Below are 27,146 nucleotides of genomic sequence, written 5' to 3' on the forward strand. Positions count from 1 at the left end.
ACATGACGATCAAGAATATATATACTTTATGGGGTCTCAGACGCATATTTCAAGGTGTTACAAACAGAATGACGAAATTAGTATACCCCCATCTTATGGTGGAGGGTATAACAACGAGTATAATCAAAAAATCACATCGACTGAGTTTTCCTTGAAACTATATTTCAAGGTGTTACAAACAGAATGACGAAATTAGTATACCCCCATCTTATGGTGGAGGGTATAACAACGAGTACAATCAAAAAATCACATCGACTGTTTTCCTTGAAACTACGGAGACGACTTACATCGAAGTTACTAGCAACAATATTTTTGAAGACGTAAATCGAAACTGCGTGGGCCCAGACGACGTTAATCGATTTTGATATGTTATAGAATTTTCTAGATTCATTATAAAGTTTTTTGTTAAATTTTGTTTCTTCAAACCTCTACGTCAATTAATCGCCCTTCTTAATTGTATTTTCCAAAAGTCTAGAATAATAACTACCAAAAAAAATTTTGAATTTTTAAATATATAATTTATGCTTTTTTTAACAATAATCAGGTATATTCGTCTTCAGTTTCTTTAGTTTTAAGCAAATTTATTTTCTTTTTTTTGTAAATACTAGCATTTGATAAATAGTTCATAGTGTTGATGCTTCGATTTTAAAGGACTACAAACTTTATGCCTTGGAGATTTCAGAGGGGGAAGAGGAAGGTGATATTGAAACTCTGAAGGATTGTCATTTGGAGTAGTAGGTGGTACACAACTTACTACTAGTACACGAGTATGTGCTTTTACCGAAAAATTTGATCAGTAATTATCGTTTTCAAAAAGTTGATAAACTGTTTTGATTTTTTGTCTGTGTTATTCAATTGCAATATGTTGAAAGTAGAAAATTTAAACATTCATATAAATATTTGTTTTTTTTTACATTTCTTTGTTTTGTACAGTTGACGTTTTTTTTTCTTCCTAATATTGCAGAGAAAAATTATTGTATTCAAGTTGTCATTTTGTTTTGTGTTTTTTTTTTAGATTTCAGGGGGGTTCTACAATCATAAGATGGCGCTTAAGGTCTTTTTTGGTTGATCTCTTTACTGATATATAACATTTTTATTTTTGCCATGCTTGCTTGTTTTGGTGGCAGAGTGGTGATTGTTAAAAAAAATTCAAGTTGTGTGGTCAATTCAGAAACTAACAGATTAGTAAGTACGAACTAAACAATGTGTATCTGTTTTCAAAATCCACCCTTTACTTCTGTACCACCAATTACAATGCCAGAACAAAATATGGTATGTCTTCAATACCACTCGGCATTGTTTACATTCATTCATTGCAATAATTCATTCACTATTAGTAACCTATAGTAGTGATAAGAGCAAATTTGTTATCACTTTTTTTTCGGTGTAGGTGTATTTCTTCAAATGTTCTTCCGCATTGTATGTAATTTATTAAGCATGCCACTCACTTCAGTTCTTTTTAGCTCACTGAACTACTTCGTTCAGACCTTAAATCGAGGGATCGGTCTATATGGCAGCTATATCAAAATCTGGACCGATCTGGGCCAAATTTGCAAAAATATATCAAGGGGCCTAACACAACTCACTGTCCCAATTTTTGGCAAAATCGGGCAATAAATGCACCTTTTATGGGCCCAAAACTTTAATTCAAGAGATCGGTCTATATGGCAGATATATCCAAATCTAGACCGATCTTGGCCAAATTGCAGATACGTGTCGATTTCCCTAACACAACTCACTGCCCAAATTTCAGCAATATCGGATAATAAATGTGGCTTTTATGAGCCTAAGACCCTAAATCGGTGGATCGGTCTATATGGGGGCTATATCAAGATATAGTCCGATGTAGCCCATCTTCGAACCTAACCTGTTTATGAATAAAAAAGAATCTGTGCAAGGTGTAGCTCAATATCTCTATTTTTAAAGACTGTAGCGTGATTTCAACAGACAGACGGACGGATATGACTAGACCGTCTTAGTTGTTTACACTGATCAAGAATATATATATATTTATAGGGTCGGAAATGGATGTATCGATGTATTGCAAACGGAATGACAAAATGAATATACTCTCATCCTTCGGTGGTGGGTCTAAAAATGCGACGAAAGAACTAAATAAAACTATTAAAACTGTTCGGCCGTTCCGAATCTTTAAAACCCACCACCATGATCCATGGTCTACCAGTCTACCGTTTCGGCCTCTTCGTTATCCTGATTTGCTCCTGTATCCTGCTTGTTCTGTTTTTAATCCCAGTATACTGTTTGCTCCAATATCTTGTTCTGGTGATGTGTTTCCCGTTCATCACTTTTTTTCTGTACTGTACCTATATTGCTTATGTTCCTGCATTAAACTAATAATGCTCCAGCTACCCATCGCTAGTTTTTTTCCCCTTATTTATTGTATATGTTCGCTATCATTCTGTTATATACTTTTTTCTAGAAGTAAAAGACATTGTATTATTTATTTACCTATACCTTTACAAGAAAATTCGATTTTTTAGAATTAATACCAGCTGCCTGCTGAATAAATAGGTCAAATGGCCGATCATGACAATGTGGAGATCACGTGATTGATATTTTTAAGTAGAGTGCGAACCTAGCATTCGAATTTGTGCACAAGTGCCGGAAGGGGTGAATCACAATCCCGGTCTCAAAAATGGTACCGGGGAATTGTATGTACCTTTATGATACATAATATGTAAGAAACATATTTTTCGAGTGGTTTTAATGAAGGCGCATCGAGGCAGGCCGGTTTTAGCTAGTCTGGTCTATGAAACAGTCAAATTCCACACATGCAGAGTGTACCACATTTTTTCTATCTTTTACGCCATCATTCGCTTGCTCAGCTGATTTTTGCTTACAAACAGCTGATTTTGAAATATCCGAAATTTAAATCATTTTTTTCTTTTCCCTAAGCTTTCATTCGCCGGGCGACAGATCTAAGTTTATTAAACAGATGAATTTGAAATTGACAGAGATGATCATATTTCTTATCAAATTTCTACGATTGATCAGCTGATGTTAGTATATAAGCAACTGACATTGGAATTTATTTCAACGCTTAGGTTTCGTTTGATCAGCTGATTTTGTTGTATACATCAGCTGATTTTGACACTAAGCTAATTATCAAACCAGCAGTTGTGGCAAAAACAAAAACGTACATATCAATTGAGATCCTTTCTAAAATACTTTTGTTTTTTTTTTGTTGTTGTGATATTATTAAATTTCAACAAACATTTAGATTTTTTTTTTTTACAATTAAAATAGTTTGTCATATATCAAACAGATTATCCAACAATTAGTTTCATTATTAGAGAATAAGAGGTCATTTCAAAATATTTGTTTTGCTTATTAGGTTTTGCAATGGTCTTAATATTTTTTTGTTTTTCTAACTACACCTTGAGCTTGAGTTTAGAATCGGGTTGTCTGAGTTGCCTTTACTTTTTAATAAAATTGTTTGTATTACAGTTTTTTTGGGACTTTAAATGTAATATTTTGTAAACTATCTATATAAGTCTAAGAGAAATCAAAAACATGAGGGCAATGCAAATTACGCCCAAGTCGAACTATTCATATCTACCACAAAGCATCTCTTCTATAAAAAGTGGTAGTAAGAGTTTCAGGTTAAAAAAAAAACATCTCTAATATTCCCCAAAAGCTTTATAGGTTCCACGGAATTTTTATCATAATTCTCCTATACATTGCGAGAGAGTTCGACGTTCCAAATTGGAGGAGATATGTGAGGCTTGTGACTCCAAGATATTAAATTGGATCATAGGCTTGGCAAGGAGTCCAGCTAAAATATGGATCTGAAGGATTTTTGGTCTGATATTAGAGCTGGCAAACTATCGATAATGGCAATATTCGATATTTTCGATATTTCTAATGATTAATATCGATACTATCGTTAATTTCCCATCACATATACTTTAAACGAAAATGGGATGTACAAATCAGGAGATCAATTTAAAACAAACCCCAACTTAATAAAGTCAGTGGGAAGCCATGATTGCGCCCTCTATAGGCGCAATGTATCTCAAAGGATACATTCAATGTTGCATCGCTTAGCTTTGTTCAATTTTGCAAAACTTGAACTTTGCCGATAGTATCGATAGAAAAACTAACAATTATTCGGACAAAAAATAAAATATCGATAGTATGGTATGGATCGATCGATATTTTGCCAGCTCTAATCCGAAATCAAGGGGTTTATCTATCTTTGTAACTTTCTTTCTTTTCTGTTTTGTTTGAGTTTATACCAAAGTTGGAGAGGCTTATAAGTGACACTCTAAGCAGGAAAAAATTTCTTCGATAGATTTACTATCTTTTACCATCGTAGGTTATGTTTGGGAAGAGTTGTAAATGATGTGAAATAAAAGTTGTCTTCTTCATACTACCGTACGCATTCATTCAGTTGATATTTTTTTAAGCTCTGTAGTAGTATAACAAAAGACAGATGTGCAAAGTCCGTGTGTTTCGTAGCCCATGATACTGTTGCCAATGAAATTGCATAGCTAATAGTCTATCCTATCTATTCCTATGTTGGGGTCTATAAAAAATCAACTTTAACTTCACAGCTTTAGAGAAGCTATAATTTTAGCCTTCATTCTTCGTATTGGATTTATTGAAAATGAATCCAATGCAAATGGCTTCAAATTCAATTCCATCTAAACATTTACAACAACATTTCCCATGTTTCATTTCCCTTGGTTTCCTGCACACTCTCCTCCTTTGGTAATTTCTAAACACTTTTACCAGCCGTTTGCAAACGTCTGCGACGACTATCTCTTCGGCGATAACGGTCAATAATGCGACTACGATGTCTTTCGGGACACAAAGCCTCTGGTGAACTATCCACTTTCTTGAGCACAATGCGAAAAGTAAAAGTATGCTTTGGTGAAGCGCTGGTAGCCCTTCGAGGTGAAGGTGGATCAAATTCACTGCCACTGGAAAATCCCCCGCCCAAACTACTGCCCACTGCACTCAAGGCTCTCGGGGTGCCATTGGCATAGCCTGAAGGGGTAGACATTGAACCGGTGGAAAACTGTTGAGTCAATACCGAGCTGGGTCTTGGCTCAAAGATGGAGGCACATCGTTGATCGGTGCACAAGAAGGTCTTGACTTCCTCCTCTTTTTGTCTTATGGTTAGGGGAAAATGCTTTTTTGTGGGATCAGCATAGGGGCTACGCTGCGGCACATCATGGTGACCCGCAGAGGAACTCGAATCGTAGCTGTCACGTGAACTGTAATTAGAGGAAGTCTGATTGGAAAGGGGACTGCGTGCACGTGAAAAGGCACTGAAGGGTGAGATGTGCAGGGACTTAAAGGTTTCGGTCTTTTGTTTTTTGGTCATGGGAAAGTTGGGTGATCTAATGGAGCTAATGCCGAAAACACCACCACCACCACCGCCGCCGGCCCCACCGCTGGCCTCGGAGGGCGTATAATCAAAATGGGTTTCCAGCGATGATTTGCGGCCGGGTGAGGAGTTGGACCTTTGAAAGGTCTCAGCATCTACTAGCTCAATGGAGGACTTCCTCAGATCTATGCTGGACTTCTTACTTTTCTCATCGATGTCAACTATTTCAAAACTAGAGCTTTGGTCCTCGTAACTGGTGGATTGGTAGCGTGAAATCTCAAAGCTTGTCTCTCGCGAAGAATAGGGGCATTCAAAACTTGATTCTGCCCTGCTGGATTTGCGATCGCCCTCGACCATTTCAAAGCTATCACCACCCGATTCTAAACGTTGCAAGCTGGCATCTGTATCCCCACCTGGGCTGCGTAGAGTCTCCAGGAAGGGTGAACGTGGAGGATCAAATGAGGAACGCCTCGAGGGAGGCACAAACTCAATGGTTGGACATTGCAAGGGGGATTTGTCGGTGGATGAGCCCAAAGCTGCCGCTTCAATGGCCTTATTTGCGGCAGCTTCGGCATCATCGGTCTCTTTCTTCAATTCGATCAAGTTCACATAGATGGGTTCCGGTTTGTAGCCCTTTAAAATCTCCGCGAGTTCGGTACGAAATTCTTCCGGTATAACCAAGTCATTCGAATCAGATTCGCGTTCCTCGCTGATGCGAGGCTCTATGGGCTCACGACTTTCAGAGCGTCTCTGGAAGTGATGAGTGGCGCCCGCATTTTCCGTGGCCAATGAGGCTATTTTCAAAGAGTTATTAATCTCCTCAACGAGATTGGCTAAGATAATGTCGGTTGTGGGATCGGCGCCATCTTCCACAGTTTCGTCGTCGTGTTTCTTATCATGCTTGATATAGGATTCACCTACCTTTTCGAAATGGACATTGGCAAACTCAAATGGAATATCACTCAACGGTGTAGCTCTGCCCGAGGCGCTGCCCTCTTGGACATTCAAAAGACCGCTGCCGGTGCAGGAGGAATCGTTGCTGGCTCTCTGGGTGTCATTGGAGGCACGCTGTTGTTGTTGCTGTTGTTGTTGCGTCTGTTGTTGTTTGGATTTCTCCTCGTCGCGGGCAGATCGACGTAACTTCAGAGACATTTTGGCATAGTGTGAGAATTTCAGTGACATCTTTGGTTCGAATCCAACTTCGGACATTTGTTTTTGTACAGCACTCTTTGCAGCAGTTGACGATGCTGCCGGACTGGCTGAAAAAGTACTTTGGCGAATGAGCGGTCCCCTAGATGACCCGGTTTCGGCTCTTGTAAAAGCATTAGCAAAGCGATTGGTGCGTGTCGTTATGTGCTTCGAAGGCTTGCGCACAAATGCCAATATCTCGCGCATGACACTCTTCTTCTCGGGCTGCTGCTCCTTATCACTGCTGCCACCGCTGCCGCTTTTTGCTTCTGCTTTCTCCTTCTCCTCCCTTTTTTGCTGTTCCACTTCCTTATCACCCGATTTCTCCAAGTTGTTGCTCTCGGCCATGCGATAGGTTTCGGCGGGATTGGAGACCGTTATGGGTGGTATGGGACCCATGGGGCTGCGTTTGTCGCCACTGAAGTATATGGGCGTGAAAAGGTTTATGGAAGGTCTCTTGTAGGCTGTTGTTGTGGGAGCAGCTGTTGGTTCCTCTTGTTCGGTGGAGGAGTCGAAGGTAGAACGATTGCCATCTTGCACATGAACTGTGGAAGTGGGACTGCGGCCATACTGGGCAAAATCTAGAGGTGCGGCACTACCTATGGGCGAACGCCTTTCCTGGGTGTGAATGCTGAAGGTGGGACTTCTACTGCGTTCACCCGAAGGACTGCGCACTGTAGGTGATGTAGAGCCAAACGTCGAGTGTAGGGGCAATTCATTGGGCGACTTCAGACGATCATTAGAAATCAGCAAAGGGCTGCGTCTCCCTTGAGGACTGCGATCATTGAGACCCACTGGACTTTTGCGTCCCTGTGACAAAGACAGCGATCCTGTCATACTACCCTTGCGCCTGTGCGAGGCTCTGAGTGTGCCCTGACGCGACAATGTTGTTGGAGTCTTCTGGGACACACTGCCGGGACTCTTGGATTCAGGAGGAGGCAGTACCGGGCTTTTGGGTGTATGAGGGCTTAGGCCCTTGTCATTGGCCGCCAGCATGGCTGTCAGCGTCAACGGTCCCTGGGCATTGATGGGACTCCGCCGATCGCTGGGACTGCGGCGAGTGCGGAAACTTTGTGATTTGGCTTTGCGTATTTTGGGTAAGGATTGGTTATGCTTGTGACGTCCGGATATGTGATGGGAGGAGGAGGAGGGGCCGTTCAACTTATGTTAGTTGGTATTGTGGGGGCCACTGGTGGGATCGCTGCTGCCGCTGGAGCTCAAAGTTGTATTCGAACCATAGGGATCAAGTGAACTCTGCACGGACATCGATCTGCCTTGATTTTGTCGAGCACGCCTCACTCGACTAGAGTTGGGAGACAATTTTCCGGGGTCGATACTTTCTGGGTCTGCCTGTAAGTGTTAGAATCAGGCATAAAGGGGGGACACAAGGGACGACAACAAAAAACGATCATGATACAAGCGACATTTGTAGGTTCGAACACCATCGTAAATTATTATCATCAATGCATTGATCATGAACATTTTTCATTTGAGGAATGGACAAAAGAAAACAACATTGTAAGCATTAATTTCGAAATCAATAAAGGAAGCCAATAAATGTAGATGTGTGTACGATTCTTTTGAACAAAATGAGAAGAATGTTGCAAGAGACAAAGCATAGCGACAGTGAACTCACCTGGTAGGCCAGGGCATTCATGATGATGGAATAGGGCACCAAACCCAAGGGGTGTATCTCACGCATCAAAACATTGGCGGGGATTTTATGAAATTGAATGTATTCCAAGAAATTGCCCAAGATCTCCTTCATGTCAATATTCTAAGGAGAGTGATAGAGAGGGGGCATAGAGGTAACAATCTTGCCACAACTAAATAAAGTTTGAAGTTAACTCCTCTCCTTACCGGATTGTTGTCATTATACTTTTTGCTCCACATTAAAGCCGCCTGGAACTTGGTAAACTCATCGGCTCTTAACTCCTCGCGTGCCAATATCAGACGCACCACATGCTGAGGCAGCAAAGTGAAGCTACCCAAATTCAGGACATCATTACCGTGCTCATCTACAAATTCCAAAACCTTTTGCACCAGACTCTTGGTGCACTTGTATTGTATATAACGTTCGGCCGAGGAGAGCAAAGCGCAAACAGTATCCACATTAATGCAACACTGGACAAAACCGGCACAGGCTCGCCGCAACTCTTCAAGGCCATAATAATCAGCAGCATTCATGACACCTGAAAATGCAATGAATATGAGTGAGTGTTGTGGGTATGGTAAAGGTGTTTGCCGCCCTTTTAAACTTACCCAGTAAAGTACGTGGCTGCAGAGTGACACAGCCGGTGTGTATGTATTCGATGAGCTGTCGAAAGACATCCGGTTCAAATTCCTCTATAATCAAGGTTTGATGTTGTTGACCAGCAGGCTGAAATGTTATGACAATACTTTGGATTAGTTATGGCAGTAATTCATGCTTTAAGTTACTTTAAAGTAGACACTTATGGCAATTGAACAAATCAGTAAACTCTACTTACTTCAGCAATAGAATCAAAAAAAAAAAATGTTTGCTGGGTTATTCAATCAAACAATATGGTTTTATTAAATAGCAAGTGTGTTCGTGTACTCAAAAATTTGCACAAATCGTTATTGGAAGTTGTTCGCGTACTTTATTTGCTAGCAAAAGAGAGCGGGAGAGTGTGTGAGAGCAAGCTATACTTTGAGAATTTGGTAATGGAGGGCTTGCAAATTTCTACTGATTTTTTTTTTTGTTTTCTAGCAGAAATTTGCAGCATCGAACAGCGGTTTTATGAAGACCAGCTGTCAAATAAATGTCAAAAGGCTGTTCTTACACACATGCAAATTTTTACTGGAAGAGTACGCGAACAGACCTAGTTTATGACTTTTAAGATTTTTTAAGGGTCTTTGTCTATCCCCCCTTACACACTTTCTTTAGTGACAACAGATTCTAAGGATATCGCAGCTGGATAAAGTTCATGCTCTCTTTCTCTAAAAACATTCAATCGATTTTGGCGCCATAAGCACATCAATACATTGAAAATTTACGATTATATACTATCGAATCGACCATATGTTAACACAAATACGGTTATCGATAAAGACAATGACTTAGGTAGTTGAACTGAAATATCTATTTCCGTGTAAGTAGCGACAATATGTATGCGAAATAGAGAAAGGGTGGACAGAAAAAGAAATATAGACAAGGAAAATAGAACTGTTTTCAGTCAAAAGATACTATCTATCCATCTTTATATTGGTTGCCAAAAAGTAATTGCGGATTTTTTAAAAGAAAGTAAATGCATTTTTAATAAAACTTAGAATGAACTTTAATCAAATATACTTTTTTTACACTTTTTTTCTAAAGCAAGCTAAAAGTAACAGCTGATAACTGACAGAAGAAAGAATGCAATTACAGAGTCACAAGCTGTGACAAAATTTGTCAACGCCGACTATATGAAAAATCCGCAATTACTTTTTGGGCAACCCAATATATTACAAGTAAAAGCGTGCTAAATTCGGCCGGTCCGAGTCTTATATCCACCATGGACCGAATTTGTCAAGATCTTTAACCCTTATCTTTTTATAGTTAAACGAAGGATAATGGATAGGAATTGCTTGCTTTTGGAGCTATATCAGGTTATGGACCGATTCGGACCATACTTGGTTTGGATGTTGGAGGTCATAGTAGAAGGCACTGTGAGAAACTTCAGCCAAATCGGATAAGAGTTTCGCCCAAGAAGTAGAATATGGAGATCGGTTATATGGGAGCTATATCACATTGTGAACAGATTTAGACCATATTTAGCATAGTTATTGGAAATCGAAACAAAACACTTAATGCAAAATTTTAGACAAATCGGGTAAGAATTTCGACCTCTAAGGACTCAAGAAGTCAAAATCCAGGATCGGTTTATATGGGAGCTATATCAGGTTATGCACCGATTCAGACCATATATGGAAGGTACGTTTAAGGTCATAATGGAAGTCGTTGTATAAAATTTCAGCCAAATTGGATAAGAATGGCGGCCTGCAGAGGCTTAAGAAGTATAATCGGGAGATCGGTTTATACGTGAAGTTATATAAGGTTATGAACCGATTTAGACCATACTTGGTATACTTATTGGAAGTCGAAATAAAACACTTCGTGTACAATTTCATACAAACCGAATGAGAATTTCGCTCTCTAAGGGCTCAAGAAGTCAAGATGCATGATCGGTTTATATGGAAGCTATATCGGGTTATGGACCTATTCAGACCATATTTGGAAGGTATGTTTAAGGTCATAATAGAAGTCGTTGTATAAAATTTCAGCCAAGTCGGATAAGACTCAAGAACCACTAAATGCAAAATTTCTGTTAAACCCGATAATAATTGCGTCCTCTAGCGGCTCAAGAAGTCAAGATCCTAGATCGGTTTATATGGGAGCTATATCAGGTTATGAACTGATTTAGACCATACTTCGCTGAGTTGTTGGAAGTCATAACAAAACACCTCATGTAAAATTTCAGACAAATTTGATAAGAATGGCATCCTCTAGAGGCTCAAGAAATCAAATTGGGAGATCAGTTAATATGGCAGCTATACTACCTACACCAATAGGAAGTTTTCGTGCAAAATTTCAAGCTACTATCTTTATTCGAAAGTTAGCGTGCCTTCGCAAGACAGACAATATATATTCTTTGTTGAGTCACCGATCAATATGTCGATGTGTTACAAACGGACGAAATAAGTATACGCCCATCCTATTTTGGAGGGTATAAAAATTAATCTGTGTTTGTTGGTTTGTAAGTTTGTTTTTTCCCTTTAGACTCGAAAAACGGCCAAATCGATTTTGTAGGTTTGTCTGGAAAGAGCAATAGGCTATATAATTTTTTGATATCTGAAGAGGGGCGGACCCTGCCCTTTACCCCAAACAGCACCGCCAAATATCAAAAGTAATCCGATCGGGACAATATGGACTCAAATGATTAAAAATTGGGCTCGTTAGGTACTTAGCTAACACCCAGGCCCAAAACCGCCGCAAAAGTAGTGGCCAAAATTAAAAGTGAACCGATAGGGACAGTATGGGATTCAAATGAAACGTATTTGGGAGTAAATTGCGAATATGATATTAAAAATTGGGTTCGAGTACCTATGTGATCGCTCCGAGCCCAAATAATAAAGGTTTTCGAGAGTGGAGAACGAATATGATACTAGAAATTTCCAAGTATCTAAGGTCCAAGTACACAAGGGGCAGCCCTAACCCCAAAACCGCCCAAAATAGGCACATTGGATAATCATGCCAATATGGGATTCAAATGAAAAGTATTCGGTAGTAGATTATGAGTATGACATTAAAAATAGGGCTCAAGTAATGGGTGGTCCAAACCCCTACCAAAAAAGTAATATAAGCCAATTATGGCTATATGGGTTCAAGTGGAAGGTACTTGGGATTCGATTACGAATATCAAATTAAAATGTGTGTCAAAGCTTCCAGGTGGCGCTCTACCCTTAAAATCACCCCAAATAGGTTAACTTGACGATTATGATATAGTGGGGATCGCAAAGGTGCCAGGAGTGCAGGGTGGCTCACAATCCCATCCCCAGAAATAGTACTGCGGAATTATATATGATACATAGAAAGCAAGAAACATATTTTTCACTTACTGTTAATAAATGCGCAGCGAAGTGCACCGGGTTTAGTCTTTTTTTTATATAAAAATGAAATTTTTGCGCTTTGTTAGTTCCGAATAGACTAAAAAATGTCTGAAATTTTCACAGATGGTAGAGTTTGGCTACATCAGCAAGGGGGTACCCTCCCCTTAACCCCAATTTTCAAAAATGTCAGATCTCAGAGTGCATCGATTTAATCGAAATGGTAACACAAAAATACAAAATTGGTATAAAACTTTGGGGTCAAATAATCGTGAGGGACGCCCTACCCCAAAATTCACCCAAACTGACATTTTTACCGATTGGGTCAATATGGGTATCAAATGGAAGGTATTTAAAAGTAGAACACGAAACTTATACAAAAATTTGGGGTAAAATCCCAGGGCGGCCACCCCAACCCAAAAACCACCCCCAAACGGACATGAAGGCCGATCGGGACAATGTGGCATTTAAATGAAAGGCATTTGAGAGTAGAATACGCAATATATAGTTCGATTTCAATCCCATGTCTATTTTTATTATCTACTAAAAGAAGTGGTCAGAGTAACATATCTAAGTAGAGTAGAAGAGGAGAATTGAAGTTATTAAGCATTTGATTGTGCATTAAGTAAAGTTTTGTTTAAATAATGTTGTAGGTGCTTGAAACAGAGAATTAAGAGGAAGTTGGCAATATTGCTTTCAGTGAAGAATGATTAATGAAGTGAGAAACTGTTAAATGGTAGAAGTGCTTGAATTATATAAAAACATGCAGCGCATGGTACAGTTAAACAAAGTAAAGTCACTTGCCCAACACAAAAGTGATGACATAAAAAATGTTCTTGAAAGATAGTAGAATAAGGATTTGACACTTGCAGCAAGAGCTGGAAAACTATCGATAATCACAACCTTCGATATTTTCATTAATCGATACTATCGTCAATTTCTCATCATCTTTTTTTCAAACGAAAATGTGCAGTAAAAATCAAGAGTCCGATTTATGTAGAGGCAATAGCAATGCACATACCAAATTAAACCAAGTCAGTCTGAAGCCATGAGAGCAATCATTGTACAACATTTTAGCCCAATCGGATGAAAATTTGGCATTCAGTGTCGGATCGCTTATTTTTGTTTAATTTTTCAAAAAATTTAACTTTGCCGATAGTATCAATCGGAAAAATATCAATCGATATTTAGACAAAAAATAAAATATCGATAGTATCGATAAAGCCATCGATATTTTGCCAGCTCTACTTACAGCCAGTCCCACCACCAGTCCCAAATTAATGATTTGACTTATTCAGACATTTATAAGTTTATGAATTCAGCTGATTTGTAAGACCGCATGGGTCGCCATCAAATTGAGTCCACTCAGAGGTAGAGCTGACAAAATATCGATGGAACTATCGATATTCTATTTTTTGTCTAAATATCGATTGATATTTTTCCTATCGATACTATAAGACAAGTTAAATTTTTTGCAAAACTGAAAAAATTAAGCGATCCGACACTAAATGTATCCTATAAGATACATAGCGCCTATAGAGGGCGCAATTTTCATACGATTGGTCTAAAATTTTATTCAATGATTTCTGGCCAATTGACTTATTAAATATGATTTTATTCGTGATTTTCACTTAGTTCAAAATATAGGTAATGGGAATTCAACGATGGTATCGATATTTATAATTAGATATATCGAATGTTGCGATTATCGATAGTTTGCCAGCTCTATTTGAAACTTAATTTTAATCCAATTTCCATGATATTTGGGCCCTTTTAATTGTTTTTTTTTTATCAAAGTGTTGGAGTGTCAAGTAAAAAAAAAGTCAGTGCTGGGCTAGTGACCTTTACCTTGTTAAGGGTATCCTAATGCAATACGTTAGTATATATATTTGGGTATATTATCTCCCATTCAATACCATTCAATATGTTAGACATCAATTTAACAATGTTTTGGGTGATTTTTTTTTTAATTTTTACTAATCTCAGACCAATTTTAAATAAACAATTTGTTATAGTTTATAGCAGAAATTTTGAAAACAACACAAATAATTTTGATTAAGTATATTCTTTTCAAGACCAGGCATATTTTCAAGTTACTGTTTTTTTTCAACTTGAAAATTTACTTTACCTCGGGTATTGGGGATAATTGTTGGGTAAAACCACTTCTCTATATAAACACAATTGATTGAAAAATATGGCCATAAAAGAAAATGCAATGGAAAAATTTACATGAGATACGAATTGGCTTTATGATTGTATAAGAAAAATCTTAACAATTGAACAAAACAAACCAAAATAAAACTTTGCGTATCTTTTATAGCTTATTAATGGACCATTTAAGCTTTGAGAAAAAACTGATGGTCTTGTGATATATTTTGTTTTGATTTACCTGCTGGGCGGCATTCTGCAAATTTAACAGCGGCTCGGAAGAACGTTTCAGAAACAGCCTTAATTTATTCTCTTTGGTAGAGGTTTCTCGTTTTCTTTGCGGCGATGGGGCGGAATAGAGCATTTTGGCAAACACACGCGAACGGGATGCCAAAACAGCCTGAAAGTTATGATGAAAAATGATAAAGTTGAGAAAGACAATTTATAAGTTAGGGGATTTAGTTAAATTATATATGCCAAATTTTGTTAAAACATTTAAAGCCGCTCTAGCGAGGTCTGTCCATTCAACTGTCTGACTGTCCATTAAACTTCTTGAACCCCTAGAAGCCTCTATTTTTGACTTCCAACATTCATGGTAAGTATTGTCCAAAATGGTCTAAAAATATCTTTCATATAAACCGATCTCCCGATTTCATATCTTGAGTCCCTGGAAGTTAATATTTTCACCTGATTTAGCCAACATTTGGTAAATAAAGTACACATACGCCCTTCAACTGAGTTCATTTATGGTAGAATCCTTGGTGCTGGGTTCCCAAGATTCGGCCCGCCCGAACTTGGCACGTTTTTATACCCTCCACCATAGGATGGGGGTATACTAATCTCGAAATATGCATCTAAAACGGGGTTGCAACCTATAATATGCAGTTTTGTCATACTATGGTTGGTGTTGTGGTATGTTCTGGCCTTACATCCATTGTGAAAAAAATTCATCGATCATTAAGCTCGACTCGAAAGAGAAATAAAAATGAAAATTATGAAATTTAAATGATCTTTTATTGGCTATGACAGAACATTTGTTCCACTAGCCGAACGTAGAATAGAGCCTCGGTCTTCTGCGCTCATTTTAAAATCTCTGACACCAAGTTTGTCTCCTTTCTTGTGTACGGGACATAGCATGCTCAGGTTCCAATCATTGGGTATACGTTCTTCTAGCCACATTGCGCAGGCAAGCTGATTCATACGCCTTATCAGCGTTTCGCCTCCGGTCTTAAATAGTTCAGAGGGTAACCTGTCGGCTTCTGCTGCCTTGTTGTTCTCCAGTCGGGTCACTGCTACTTGGACCTCAGAATTGGTGGACCCCAGAATTGGTTGGTCCAGAAAGGCAGGCAGAAAACTCTTCAACAGGACAAAAGCCATAAGGGTACCACACGATTGGGACGACTATAAATAAAATACAAGGGCAAACTAAGAAAGCCTCAGAACAAATTTTTGGTGGAATTCTGCAGTTCCGTGGAGGATACTTCTGAAGCCTCTAGGCTAAGGAAGATCCTATCCTCGAAACGTTATGCAAATGCAAATTTGCCCATTAATATTCCATTAAGGAACACAGTGGCAAACTTTTCACATATCAATGGGTGCACAATGATAAGGGGCCTCCTTTTTATAGCCGAATCCAAACGGTATGTAGCAGTGCGCCACCTCTTTGGGAGAAGTTTTTACATGGCATTATTGTACCTCACAAATGTCGTCAGCTGTAGGAGGGGATAACAACAGCAGAAACATTTTTGTTTTGATGTTCTCACCAGGATTCGAATCCAGGCATTTAGCGTCATATCAAAGAATGCTTTACGAAATAAGTTAAGGCTGAATGACAAAGGAGCTTCTCACAATTGCCTAGTCCGAGCCGTGTACTGCAGAGCAATTCCAATACCGGAAGCTCAATTTTGATTTTAGGTCCATGGTTTCTTGGAAAAAATAACAATTTTGACAACCGCATGAAAATTGAACCGCAACAATGACCACTACCAAATCGTTAAAGTATCCCCAAAAGCCGTCTTGGTCATTCGTATAGAATAATTCTCTATATCTTCTATTACCAAGATTTTGTAGTGCCCAGGGACTTGGTCAGCATTTTATTTTTTTTTTGGTGGAAGGAGGGGCTTATTAGAGCTACAAAACAATAATAAGTCCGTTTGTGTGCTAACATTCGAAAAATAGGAAATTTGGTGGGAGAGGTCCCCCACCCCTGGCTACGTCCCTGGTAGTACCTACTTGCTCTATCAGTTTTAAGGTTCAGTACTTTGTAACCTTTGCTTGACCAAAGAGAATCCTTCCTCTGGACAGTTTTAGCATCAATTTGTCTAGCCACTACGTCCTCATTAAGTGCATCATTAAATTCAAAGCATTATATGGTGTCCTCCGCATGGCGGTTATGATGTACAGGGTAGCCAAAATTTCGATCCGACAGGGAATTAAATGGTACTGAGATTTTTGAAGAGCAGTCCACCAAACTAAAGCACCATAAGCTTGATACCTGTAGTATATAGCCAGTATATCCCTATATTAAGGTGGTGATCCCGCTTTTGACTATAATCCTTGATTTTATTAACGTTAAACAAATTTGGCATATTATAACTAGAATCATTACCAAATTTCAAAGCACTCTTACCTTTACGGCACATACTGGCTCTCTGGTATCACCCACCAAGAATGTCACATCACAAAGCTCTGGCATAGATGCCAGAAACTTCATGTCCTCGGCCAGTCCTGTTTTATTCTCAAATGTTGACAAATCTGGCTCTGCGTCAGCCATACCGGGCAATGTTAATGCTTCAGGCATTGGGGTTTCTATATATAAATCAAAAAAATTATTAGTATAAAGGCATAAAATTACGAAAAAAACAGAATTTTGTTAAAAAATAATGGTTTTAAGTGAATCAAAGGTTAGTAATATTCAAGAAAAAAAATATGCATTATAAAAGAATTTTGGGAATATTTACAACAATTGTTAAGGAGAAAATTATTTCGAAATAAATCGATTTTTTTATATAAATGTTGGTGCATAGGTAACAATCTGACAGCCCATGCAGATTTGATTTAGGAAAAAAAATGGTAGGCAACTCACGTTAAAAAATGGTTTTATGGCAAACGACTCTGGGAGGAGAGAATGTTGCAGTTATTGAAATCGCTGGCTGAATGTAAGATCCCCTAAGATACATTACGCTTGTAGAGGGCTCAATTTTCATTCGGTTAGGGCAAAATTTTTTGCAGTGATTTCTCTCATGATTTCCAACTGACTTTATAAAATTGGGTTTTATCGGTCTGTACATTAATATTGCAATACTATCGACATTTGTTATTAGAAATATCGAAAACATCGAATTTCGCGATTATCGATAGTTTGCCAAGTCTAGTATACCAACCTGCTCTCCTGATTTTTGAAGGACATCAATAGCCCATATGCTTTCATTGGTATGAAAGTGTTTCAACTGTTGTGACATTGAATACATGCACTACAGTGTTCATCCATCCCGAATGACATTAAAAGAATGACTTCAAGCGAAGGTATTACATTGCCAGACATGACGTCACAAAAAAACTCTCGATAGAAAAATCAACGTCGATAGCCTTCGGGCTTTGTGGTTGGCTGAGGACAGACTTTTTAGGAACACAGGATACATATGCCAGTGGGTGGGACAATGTGATTCCAATATGTTTTCATGGCTACGCATAAATGGTTTGACAATAACATCACATGAAACGTCATTATGCAAAATGTGACCTTTTGCGAGACGACTTCATCCCCAGCACGAAAAAGGGGTTTTAATTAAGATTGATTGAAAAGGACAAAAACTTTTTCGCCGTTGATTCGATATAAATACGACCTACGAATGTATGGCTCTTAAAGCCTCTGCACCTAGTGCGGTTGAATAAGTCCCCTAACCAAGGATGAAACGCGTCCCACAGTGGTGTGTTGTGTTTCCATTGCAAAGAAATCTTCGTTTACTAAGCTCTTCTCGAAAGAGAAGACAAGAAGACAACTATCAAATAATCAATCCCTCACCTTTCATTGCAACAACAATAGCACAGTTTGAAAAGGTTAATATGGCGGTACGTAATGAGTTTGCGACAGGACTTGGTTGATATTGGCATTTGAGGCAACGAATGTCTGATGCACAATCACAATAACAACAAGTGTGCTGGAATTCAAACGACAATGTTGGTGTTATCATGGTCAAAATTTTTGTTTAAGATTTTATTATTAAAATAAAGAAATTTTTTGGTTTAGTGAGTTTGGGATGGGTGGTGCTTTTCAATCACACAAAGATTTATAACTACGCATGCTGATTGAGTTTCTTAATAATTCCGAATATATATATATATAAATATATAAAAAATGTACTTGTATTCTCAATAAAAAGAATTAAATTATTAAAAAAAAAGTTTTATTAAAAAATTGGATAAAAGATATGTCTTAAAATTATTGTTAATCCATTGAATTAAGAAAGATTGGAGGACAAGTAAAACAATTTTCTTTATAAAGTTTGCACAAAAAGTCCATAAAGGAACAGGGGATACTTCTCTCATATTAATGAGTGCAGCAAGATGCCAGAGAATCAACCTTCAATTAATTTAAAGCAGTATCTGAGTCTAATGTTAAGCGGTTAGCTTTAATGCTTCGTGTGTAGTTTGACCATTAGGATAAAACTTTAATAAGATTGCATTATTATACCTGAAATTTATGTAGCAGCCCTCGCAGTTCCTAACTTTGAACCATCCAGATCGTCTTAAAAAGCTCAACAGCTTGCCAATGTTCACATTAGTTAATTAAGACAAGTTCTTAAAGAAATGACAGCCTAAGGTGGATCTCCTTCTGCCCGACAGTCTGGGACACGAATACAGCCTACCTTTGAATTCTTCTAAGTATCGAACAGTAGTGGGACATTTGAAATACCGTCCACCAGACCACATCATGTAGCATTATAGGTCTGGGGATTAAACCCTCAACTTTTTCCAATGGCTCTGTTGCAGAAGCATAGGGTAAGATTTACCTTTTTAGTTCTTTCCAAAATATTGGATTTGTAGTTAAATTTTCTGTCCAGCAAAACACCAAGGAATTTCGTGCTTTTAGCTAATGGAATATTGCCTACTCCCAAGGAGTCAGGATTGTTGGTAACGAATCTCCTGCTGAAAAGTAAAACTTCCTTCCCACTTCTTAGATGGATTAGCACCTTGTAATCTTTACTTTCCTAAAGTTTGCCCTTCCCAGAAGTCTTCACTTCCCTTAAGTCTTCACTTCTCTGAAGTCTCCATTTTCCAGAAGTCTTCACTTCCCTGAAGTCTACACTTTTCTGAATTCCACATTTACACTCTTCTGAAGTCTCCACTTCCCTGAATTCTCCCCATCCCGTCTTCACTTCGCTGAAGTCTTCATTTCCCTGAAGTCTACACTTTCCTGAATTCCACATTTACACTCTCCTGAAGTCTCCACTTCCCTGAATTCTCCCCATCCCGTCTTCACTTCGCTGAAGTCTCCACTTCGCTGAAGTCTACGATTTCCTAAAATCTACACTTCCCTGAAGTCTACACTTTTTTTGAAGTCTTCACTTCCTTGAAGTCTCTACTTTCCTGAAGTATAAATTTCCCTGAAGTTTATTCTTCCCTAAAATCTACATTGCCCTGAAGTCTCCACTTTCCTGAAGTCTACACTTCTACAAGTATACACTTTCCTGAAGTCTACACTTCTCTGAAGTCCATACTTCTCGGAAGTCTACACTACACCTCCCAGAAGGCTCAAGTTGGCGAAGTCTCCACTTCCCGGAAGTCTAGTGAAGGTACCTTTTTCCTGAAGTCTACACTTCCCTGAAGTCAACACTTTTACAAATTTATACTTCCCTGAAGTCTCCTTTTTCCTGAAGCCTCCAATACCCTGAAGTCTACATTTCCCTGATGTTTACACTTTTACAAGCCTACATATCGCGGAAGTCTAAACTTCTCGGAAGTCTAAACTTCTCGGAAGTCTACACTTCTCGGAAGTCTACACTTCTCCGAAGTTTACACTTCTTGAAATTCTATACTTCCCAGAAGTCTACACTTCCTTGAAGTCTACATCTTCGTGAAGTCTACATTTACCTGAAGTCTCCACATTCCTAAAGCTTCCATTTCCTAAAGTCTACACTTCCCTTTAGTTTCCACTTTCTCCAACAACTTCCTGCGAATGCTGTTGTCCTTTGGAGAGTTTTCCGGGAAATGTGTATCCAGGAAAAGTTATAGTGTATCCACACTAGACATTATCCGTATAATCTCTGACTTCTGAATGTACCATACCGTAAAAGTTTTGGAGACCAGGATTTTCAGAGGCCCCTAGGCTCCTCCGCAAAGCTACACTAAGCTGAAGTCTGCACATTCCTGAAGCTTCCACTACTTTTAGTCTACACTTCCCTAAAGTCTCCATTTTCTCCAACAACTTCCAGCGAATGCTGTTATTCGTTGGAGAGTTTTCCGGGAAATGCGTATCCAGGAATAGCCATAGTGTATCCGCACTAACCATTGTCCATGTAGTCTCTGACTTCTGATTCGCCTTGCTCTTGTTTACTCGAGGGACCGCCCCTTCAGAATTTTCTCCGAAGCTAAAACTTATGCAACAGTGATCAGAACAGATGTGACCATCCAAGACTTCCGCGATATATGTTTTATAATATGCAAATTTGCCCATAAACATTTCATTAAGGAACAGAGGCAAACTTCCAATATATAACTGAGTGCGGTCCGATTCAAGTTTAAGCTCAATGAGAATGGATCTGTTTTTTATAGCCGACTCCGAGTGGACACCTCATGGCATTAGTACCTCACAAATTTCGCATATACTAGGAGAGAATAACCACCGCTAAAAAAAATGTGCTGATGTTTTGGCTAGGATTCGAACCTAGACGTTCAGCACCATAAGCGGACATGCTAAACTCTGCGCTACACTGGCCTCCGAATATCCTATCATATATCCGCTGATATTTTTGGTTGCTTCAGTACCCTATAAAAGAAGCAGATTTTGTCGAAAATTACGTGGTGTGTATTTGCGGTGGGACTGGCGACTCAACATTTGTTCATAAAGACATGTACAGGGAATTCATCCATATAGCCTTACGGGTTGTTGGAACCGGCCAATCCCACTCCCTCGGAAACGATCTTCTGAGAAAGAGGTCACACAAGGAACGGAAGGCTATAAGACCAAAGCAACGGTTGGCTCGGCGTCTGAAAGGTTATAAGTTATCCACGCATGTGTTATTGTTCAAGAAGGAATTTCTTTCTTCTCCACTTAGTCCATTGCTGCTATTTGCCAAATCTTATCTTTCAGCTCTTATCTCTTTGCATCGTCTCAATGTGGATGAGGTCCTGGTAATTTCGTACGGACATCGGAGTATACCGATGACAGTACATATACCATAGCAACCCACATGTTTCTAGGTATGCAGCCTTCTTCTTCTACCTTGGTAATAACTACCATGATCAAGCTTACTTTGGTGACAAAGGTTCTTGGACCTAAAAATGTCCAGATTTGCTAACGATCATTCCGTTTAGGAACAAGGAACACTCTCTTGTCCGATTTTATAGCCGAGTCTTAACGGCTTTCCATGGCTGAAAATCTTAAAAATTTCGTCAGCATTAACAAGGGGACAACCACCGCTGAACATTTTTTCTAAAGTTCTCGCAGGGATTTGAACTCAGACGTTCTGCCTCATAGGAGGATATGCACAACTCTGCGCCACGGTGACCTAATTTTGGTCGCCTTTCCTCTCTTGGGCATGGGAGGCTCACCCACCATGTGATCAAAGTATTTTGGATAACTGCTGTGTCAGTGATAAATGAGAAAATTGGTCTTCTGGACGTAGCCTGACCTACTATTCCCAGAGCCCAATGAAGGGAGTCTGTCGGAATATGAGTGAGAGTCTTGCGATCCATTTAATAATTTTATTATTCCTTCTCATCGAGGTACGATGGTCCTAGGCAAATGTTAAGCGTGCGGAGATGAGATGGGATTAGACTTGTTTTTAAGGCACAAATGAGGTGTCTTCGTCGGAAGTCTCTGAAGACTTGTCCCTTGAAGCCTAGAGCAGTATTATGCAAAATGTTTAGCTATAAGGCTTACTCATTTGAAATTGGTGTGCACTGGTTGGTCTTCATTTATGTAAAACTCCATTTCGTTTTCTGCTCCTCAAGGTATGCAACAATAATGGCCAAGCCTATGAACCCATACAGTTATGCTACAAACAACATTACCAGGACCTCATCCATATTGAGTTATGCTGTAATAAAAGCGTTTTCATTGTCTCTCCAGCAGATTAATTCAATATTGATTAATAATTATATTTTCTTATAAGGCATAATTTTATCCAAGCCTATTTTACCTGATTTATCGATAATGATGAAATTTCAACAACATTTTTCAAAGCGTTTCATTTTAAGTTTCTATAGATTGTCTGTTTGCGCTTCCTATTTCTGTTTCTAGAGATTTTTGTATAAATTTTCAGTTTCTGTTTTATTGCACTTCACTCTCAATACTTACCAGCTAAAATTTTGTATTTGTTTTGTGCGTTTTAACGGATTTCAAAAATAGGATTTTTGAAGTATCCGTTTAGGCGCTTAATATTATTTCATTATTGTCTGTTTGTTTTTTTATTTTGAATTGGATGATGGCAGGGTAGGCAAAACACAAGATTTTAGAATTGGTTTTTTTATACAAAAAAAAAAAACGAATTGTTATTTTCTTATGTTATTATTAAGACGAAATTCGAAGTTAGTTACAAGAATGGTGGTTAAGATTTCGAAAAAAAAACAAAATTAAGGTGAAAACGAAAACATGCATTAATTGAAAAGAATTGAGGCGAATAAAATAAGCTAAAATTTGCAAGGAAACTACGTAAAACGCGTTCATACGCTGCAAACATTACCAAAAGGGCTATCAAATCAAAGGAGCAACAATGAAATGAAATACGTGACAAAAGGTGTTTGGGGAGGGGGCAACATGTATACGAGTACAAGGGCTGATCAATGAAGTCCAGTACAACAGTTCTGGGTCAATAATTGAACAGTTGGGTTAAGGTTACACACTCTGAGTAGGAGGACGAGGTGAAGTATTCTTTGCAACAATCACTGTCCGCTTGGCATTTGAGACTTTTATGTTTTTTTATTTTTTTTTGTTTTGTTTGTTTGCCAAGTTCTCTCACTCTCTCCTTTTTTGGTTACTCTCTCACTTTCAGCTCGGTTGGCTTTCAAGGAGTACACACACAATAATTTTTGAATTTTTTACGCTTATACACACACAAAGTCGTGATATCCTTACAGGACCTGAACTACCAACGCAACACACAATGGGTGGGTGGGGGTTTAATGGGTAAATATTAAGACAAAGAAATTGAAAAATTTTCACACAAGTAGTCTAACAAAGAAATGCATTGCGAATGAAAAAATTTTATAAAATATTAAAAGAAAATTAGTTGCGATATATATAAAAAAAAATTAGTTTTGAGGAAAAAAGTTTACTTTTTTCTTTAGCAACTACGCTCGCGAAAGAAAATTTCTATACGTTTTGTTTTCTATTCAAAGCAGTTTCTCCTTTGGTTAAGGAATTTTCCAAGCACTTTTTCTTTTAAACGGTTTGCAGCACACAAAGCAAAGTAAGATTTTTTGTCAAGATAAACGTTTTTTGTTTTCTTTAAATTGAAAAAAGCAGCAAATGATATAGAAAAAATTCTCTACTGTGTTAATGAAAATAATTTTAGTAGTTGGTTTTTTTTCTTTTCAAATATTTTTTTTTTGATTAAAAGCTTTTACAATTGAATTTTGCACTGGTCTCGAATATTGAACTGTTCACGCTGAGAGAAGATTTGATTCTGTTGCTTGGGTCTCTACACCAAAAGGAGTTGTGCCCAAACGTTGGTGAATTTCCAAAAGGCTACTGGCATGTTCTGGTATGCTTAGGAAAATTGGCGGCTCTCTTTGTAAGCGTAGAAAAGCATGCGCCAAAAAGGCTAAGGAATGTTGGTTGGTGGTCGTTCATAGGGCAAGTTAAGCCAAGTTACGCATAAACAAAAAGGATTAATGTCACAGAGTATGTGTGTGTGGGGCGGAATTGCTAAGTTATTAACAATTTTCTACAGTTGTTCTAAAGAAAACCTTATTCAGCCAAGCTTTATAAGGATTTCTGTAGGAAAACTTTAATGATCTAATTTTTTTCCTGTAGAAAACCTTATTCAGCCAGGCTGAATTAAAGTTTTTCTGCAGAAAACCTTATTCAGCCAGGCCGAATTAAAGTTTTCCTGCAGAAAACCTTATTCAGCCAGGCTGAATTAAAGTTTTCCTGCAGGAAACCTTATTCAGCCAGGCTGAATTAAAGTTTTCCTGCAGGAAACCTTATTCAGCCAGGCTGAATTAAAGTTTTCCTGCAGGAAACCTTATACAGCCAGGCTGAATTAAAGTTTTCCTGAGGAAACCTTATTCAGCCAGGTTGAATTAAAGTTTTTCCATAGAAAACCTTATTCAGCCAGGCTGAATTAAAGTTTTTCCGCAGAAAACCTTATTCAGCCAGGCTGAATTAAAGTTTTCCCGCAGAAAACCTTATTCAGCCAGGCTAAATTAAAGTTTTCCTGCAGAAACCCTTATTCAGTCAGGCTGAATTAAAGTTTTCCTGCAGAAAACCTTATTCAGCCAGGCTGAATTAAAGTTTTCCTGCAGAAACCCTTATTCAGCCAGGCTGCATTAAAGTTTTCCTGCAGAAAACCTTATTCAGCCAGGCTGAAATAAAGTTTTCCTGCAGAAAACCTTATTCAGCCAGGCTGAATTAAAGTTTTCCCGCAGAGAACCTTATTCAGCCAGGCTGAATAAAGTTTTCTATAGGAAAAACCTTATCCGTGTAATACCTCGTCGTCACTTATTGGCCCCGGTCCCAGCAAAATTGAAAGCCTACGCAATGGTTCGAAGAAGCTCTTTGCATCTGCTAACCAGCCCAGAGTTTTTAGGGCCACCTGACTGCACAGCCGCTCCTAGAACCAAATCATCTTAAGTGCCTTTAGGGTCGCGACGACCTCAACCTGAAAGACACTACACCCGCCCAGAAGCGTATTGACACCATAGTTATTAGACACTTAATAAAGACTATTGCCCTGGTGCCTTCTTTCAAGCTGGGCACATCCGTATAAACAGAAAACTGGGATACCTCCAGCTCTGAGCTCCCTCTCAGGCAAGACAGCATCAAACCCGTCCACAAGGAAATAACTCTCTGGGACATATTCCTCGTATACTCTGCCGCCACGCAGATTTACTAGTCCCCAGCTGTCCTGGAGGCCACCGTAGCTCAGAGGTTAGCATTTTCGCCTATGAAGCTGAACGTCTGGGTTCAAATCTTAGTGAAAACATAAGAAAAATTTGTCAGCGGAGGTTATCCCCTTCTAATGCTGGCAACATATGTCAGGTAATGTACCATTTGGTGTGGCAGCCATATAAAAACTTCTCGACAAAGAGTTGTCACACTGCGATACCCCGTTCGGAATGGGCTATTCAATAGGAGGCACCTTATCACAGACAGCACTCATTGATATATGAGAAGTTCCTTCGATCCGTAATGGCATGTTCATGGGCAAATTTGCATTTGCAACCGATCAGCCAGACCCACTCGTTTTAGGACCCGACGCACCCCACCTTAGTTGCAGACTTACTGGATCTGGATGTTCAACAAAACCAGCACACAAGCTGGAACATTGAGCTCCAACCTGTGTGGTGTTCATTGCTGTTACAAGAAGCTTAGCTGCGAGCTCCCGGGCCAGTCCACAGGTTGCGATAGTGGAATGCTCCGTACGGAGTAGCTGCAACGGCAGTCACGGACAATCAGCGGTATCGAGCGGAGAGTCTCAGTGAGAGGCCGGGCGCCACCGACAACGCGAGTTATTTGCGCCTTTACATTTCCAATGGCCCCCCTCTTTCCGTTGCGATCGGTCCTTTGGACCGGAACGATCTTGTTCACCCACAGGGGCTTAACGAGGATGGCGATCTTCACATGAAAATGTGGCTACAACAACAAGAAGGCAACAAAAAAAACTAGGTCCCAACAGAACGAAAGATTGGTATAGGTTCGAAGAACTTCAGGTTCCAGACTACTTCGCTGTAGCACACTCAACATACAGGCAAGGGCATAAGATTGAACTTGAAATTCAGCGACTTCCTCGGGAGTCTCCTCCTTGCTCTCGAGAAAAGCACCGGTGTAGTACACTATGAGAGCTGGCAAAATATCGATGCACTACCGATACTATCGATATTTTATTTTGGTGACTAAAACAATTGCGTAGGCTCACTCGGGACTTAGCTATTGTAGTACATATGCCCTTTCATTTCCCTCTATATCCTTGTGTATGATATTCCTGTAGACGCATCAGTAACTCTCGACAGCGGCCCAGGACCTTGTATCTCACGCACGTTTTATTTAACGCCTTCAACGTTGGCTGAAAATGTGAATTTCTGATCGGTAGATATCTATAGACAACATAAGCTCTGCTGCTGCAGCCACTTCATACACCTCTGTCTGAAAAACGCTGTAATCATATCTCATTCATATGGAGACGTTGATATCGAGTTCATTGCAATAGATACCAGACCCTGTTCCATCCTCCATCTTCGAATCATATGTAAAAACATTAATGTCCGAAAATATAACCCACCCTTTCTAGGGTAAGTTATATTGTATTTCTTGCAGTCCCTTATCCAAAAAGGCTAATCCTATCTGAAAGTCCGTCTGAGAGACGGCCGTGGTACTACCCAATATACGCGTGTGTCTCGTCGGTGACTCACGAATCAATCCAAGCTGCGACAATCTGTGAAGAGTTCTCTCCGCTGTTTTCCT

The 27,146-nt window shown here is 39.0% G+C and overlaps 2 protein-coding genes across 9 annotated transcripts; both read right to left on the reverse strand.

Annotated features, from left to right (window-relative positions):
• Positions 1-4,741: 4,741 nt before the first annotated feature.
• LOC131997850 (serine-enriched protein-like) lies at positions 4,742-7,540 on the reverse strand. Its single transcript, XM_059369679.1, has one exon. It carries the CDS (start codon positions 7,538-7,540, stop codon positions 4,742-4,744), a length of 2,799 nt encoding a protein of 932 aa, XP_059225662.1.
• A 74-nt stretch (positions 7,541-7,614) lies between these two features.
• Positions 7,615-24,175, reverse strand: LOC106090610 (serine-enriched protein). Of its 8 annotated transcripts, none has more exons than XM_059369155.1 (10): positions 24,089-24,175; positions 22,821-22,918; positions 22,663-22,759; positions 16,929-17,107; positions 14,541-14,699; positions 14,280-14,318; positions 8,807-8,924; positions 8,405-8,736; positions 8,181-8,321; positions 7,615-7,894 (listed from the first exon to the last, which is right to left on the reverse strand). In XM_059369155.1, the coding sequence occupies exons 4-10, from the start codon at positions 17,097-17,099 to the stop codon at positions 7,712-7,714; spliced, it is 1,143 nt and encodes a 380-aa protein (XP_059225138.1). In that variant the 5' UTR covers positions 17,100-17,107; positions 22,663-22,759; positions 22,821-22,918; positions 24,089-24,175; the 3' UTR covers positions 7,615-7,711. The 8 variants fall into 8 exon arrangements, with proteins under 8 accessions (XP_059225138.1, XP_013112310.1, XP_013112307.1 ...); XM_013256856.2 differs by lacking the exon at positions 22,663-22,759 and adding an exon at positions 23,798-23,967 and having other exon boundaries at positions 24,089-24,110; XM_013256853.2 differs by lacking the exon at positions 22,663-22,759.
• Between the last annotated feature and the right edge of the window lie 2,971 nt (positions 24,176-27,146).

Source organism: Stomoxys calcitrans, chromosome 5, assembly GCF_963082655.1.
Source record: "Stomoxys calcitrans chromosome 5, idStoCalc2.1, whole genome shotgun sequence".
Classification (NCBI taxonomy): domain Eukaryota; kingdom Metazoa; phylum Arthropoda; class Insecta; order Diptera; family Muscidae; genus Stomoxys; species Stomoxys calcitrans.

Coding starts and splice junctions, on each gene's coding strand:
- LOC131997850 (XM_059369679.1), bottom strand. CDS start 7,540: ATGCTGGCGGCCAATGACAAGGGCCTAAGCCCTCATACACCCAAAAGC.
- LOC106090610 (XM_013256853.2), bottom strand. CDS start 17,099: ATGCCTGAAGCATTAACATTGCCCGGTATGGCTGACGCAGAGCCAGAT. Junction 14,700..16,928: donor AGCCAGTATGTGCCGTAAAG/GTAAGAGTGCTT, acceptor CATAACTTTCAG/GCTGTTTTGGCATCCCGTTC. Junction 8,322..8,404: donor AGTATAATGACAACAATCCG/GTAAGGAGAGGA, acceptor CACTCTCCTTAG/AATATTGACATGAAGGAGAT.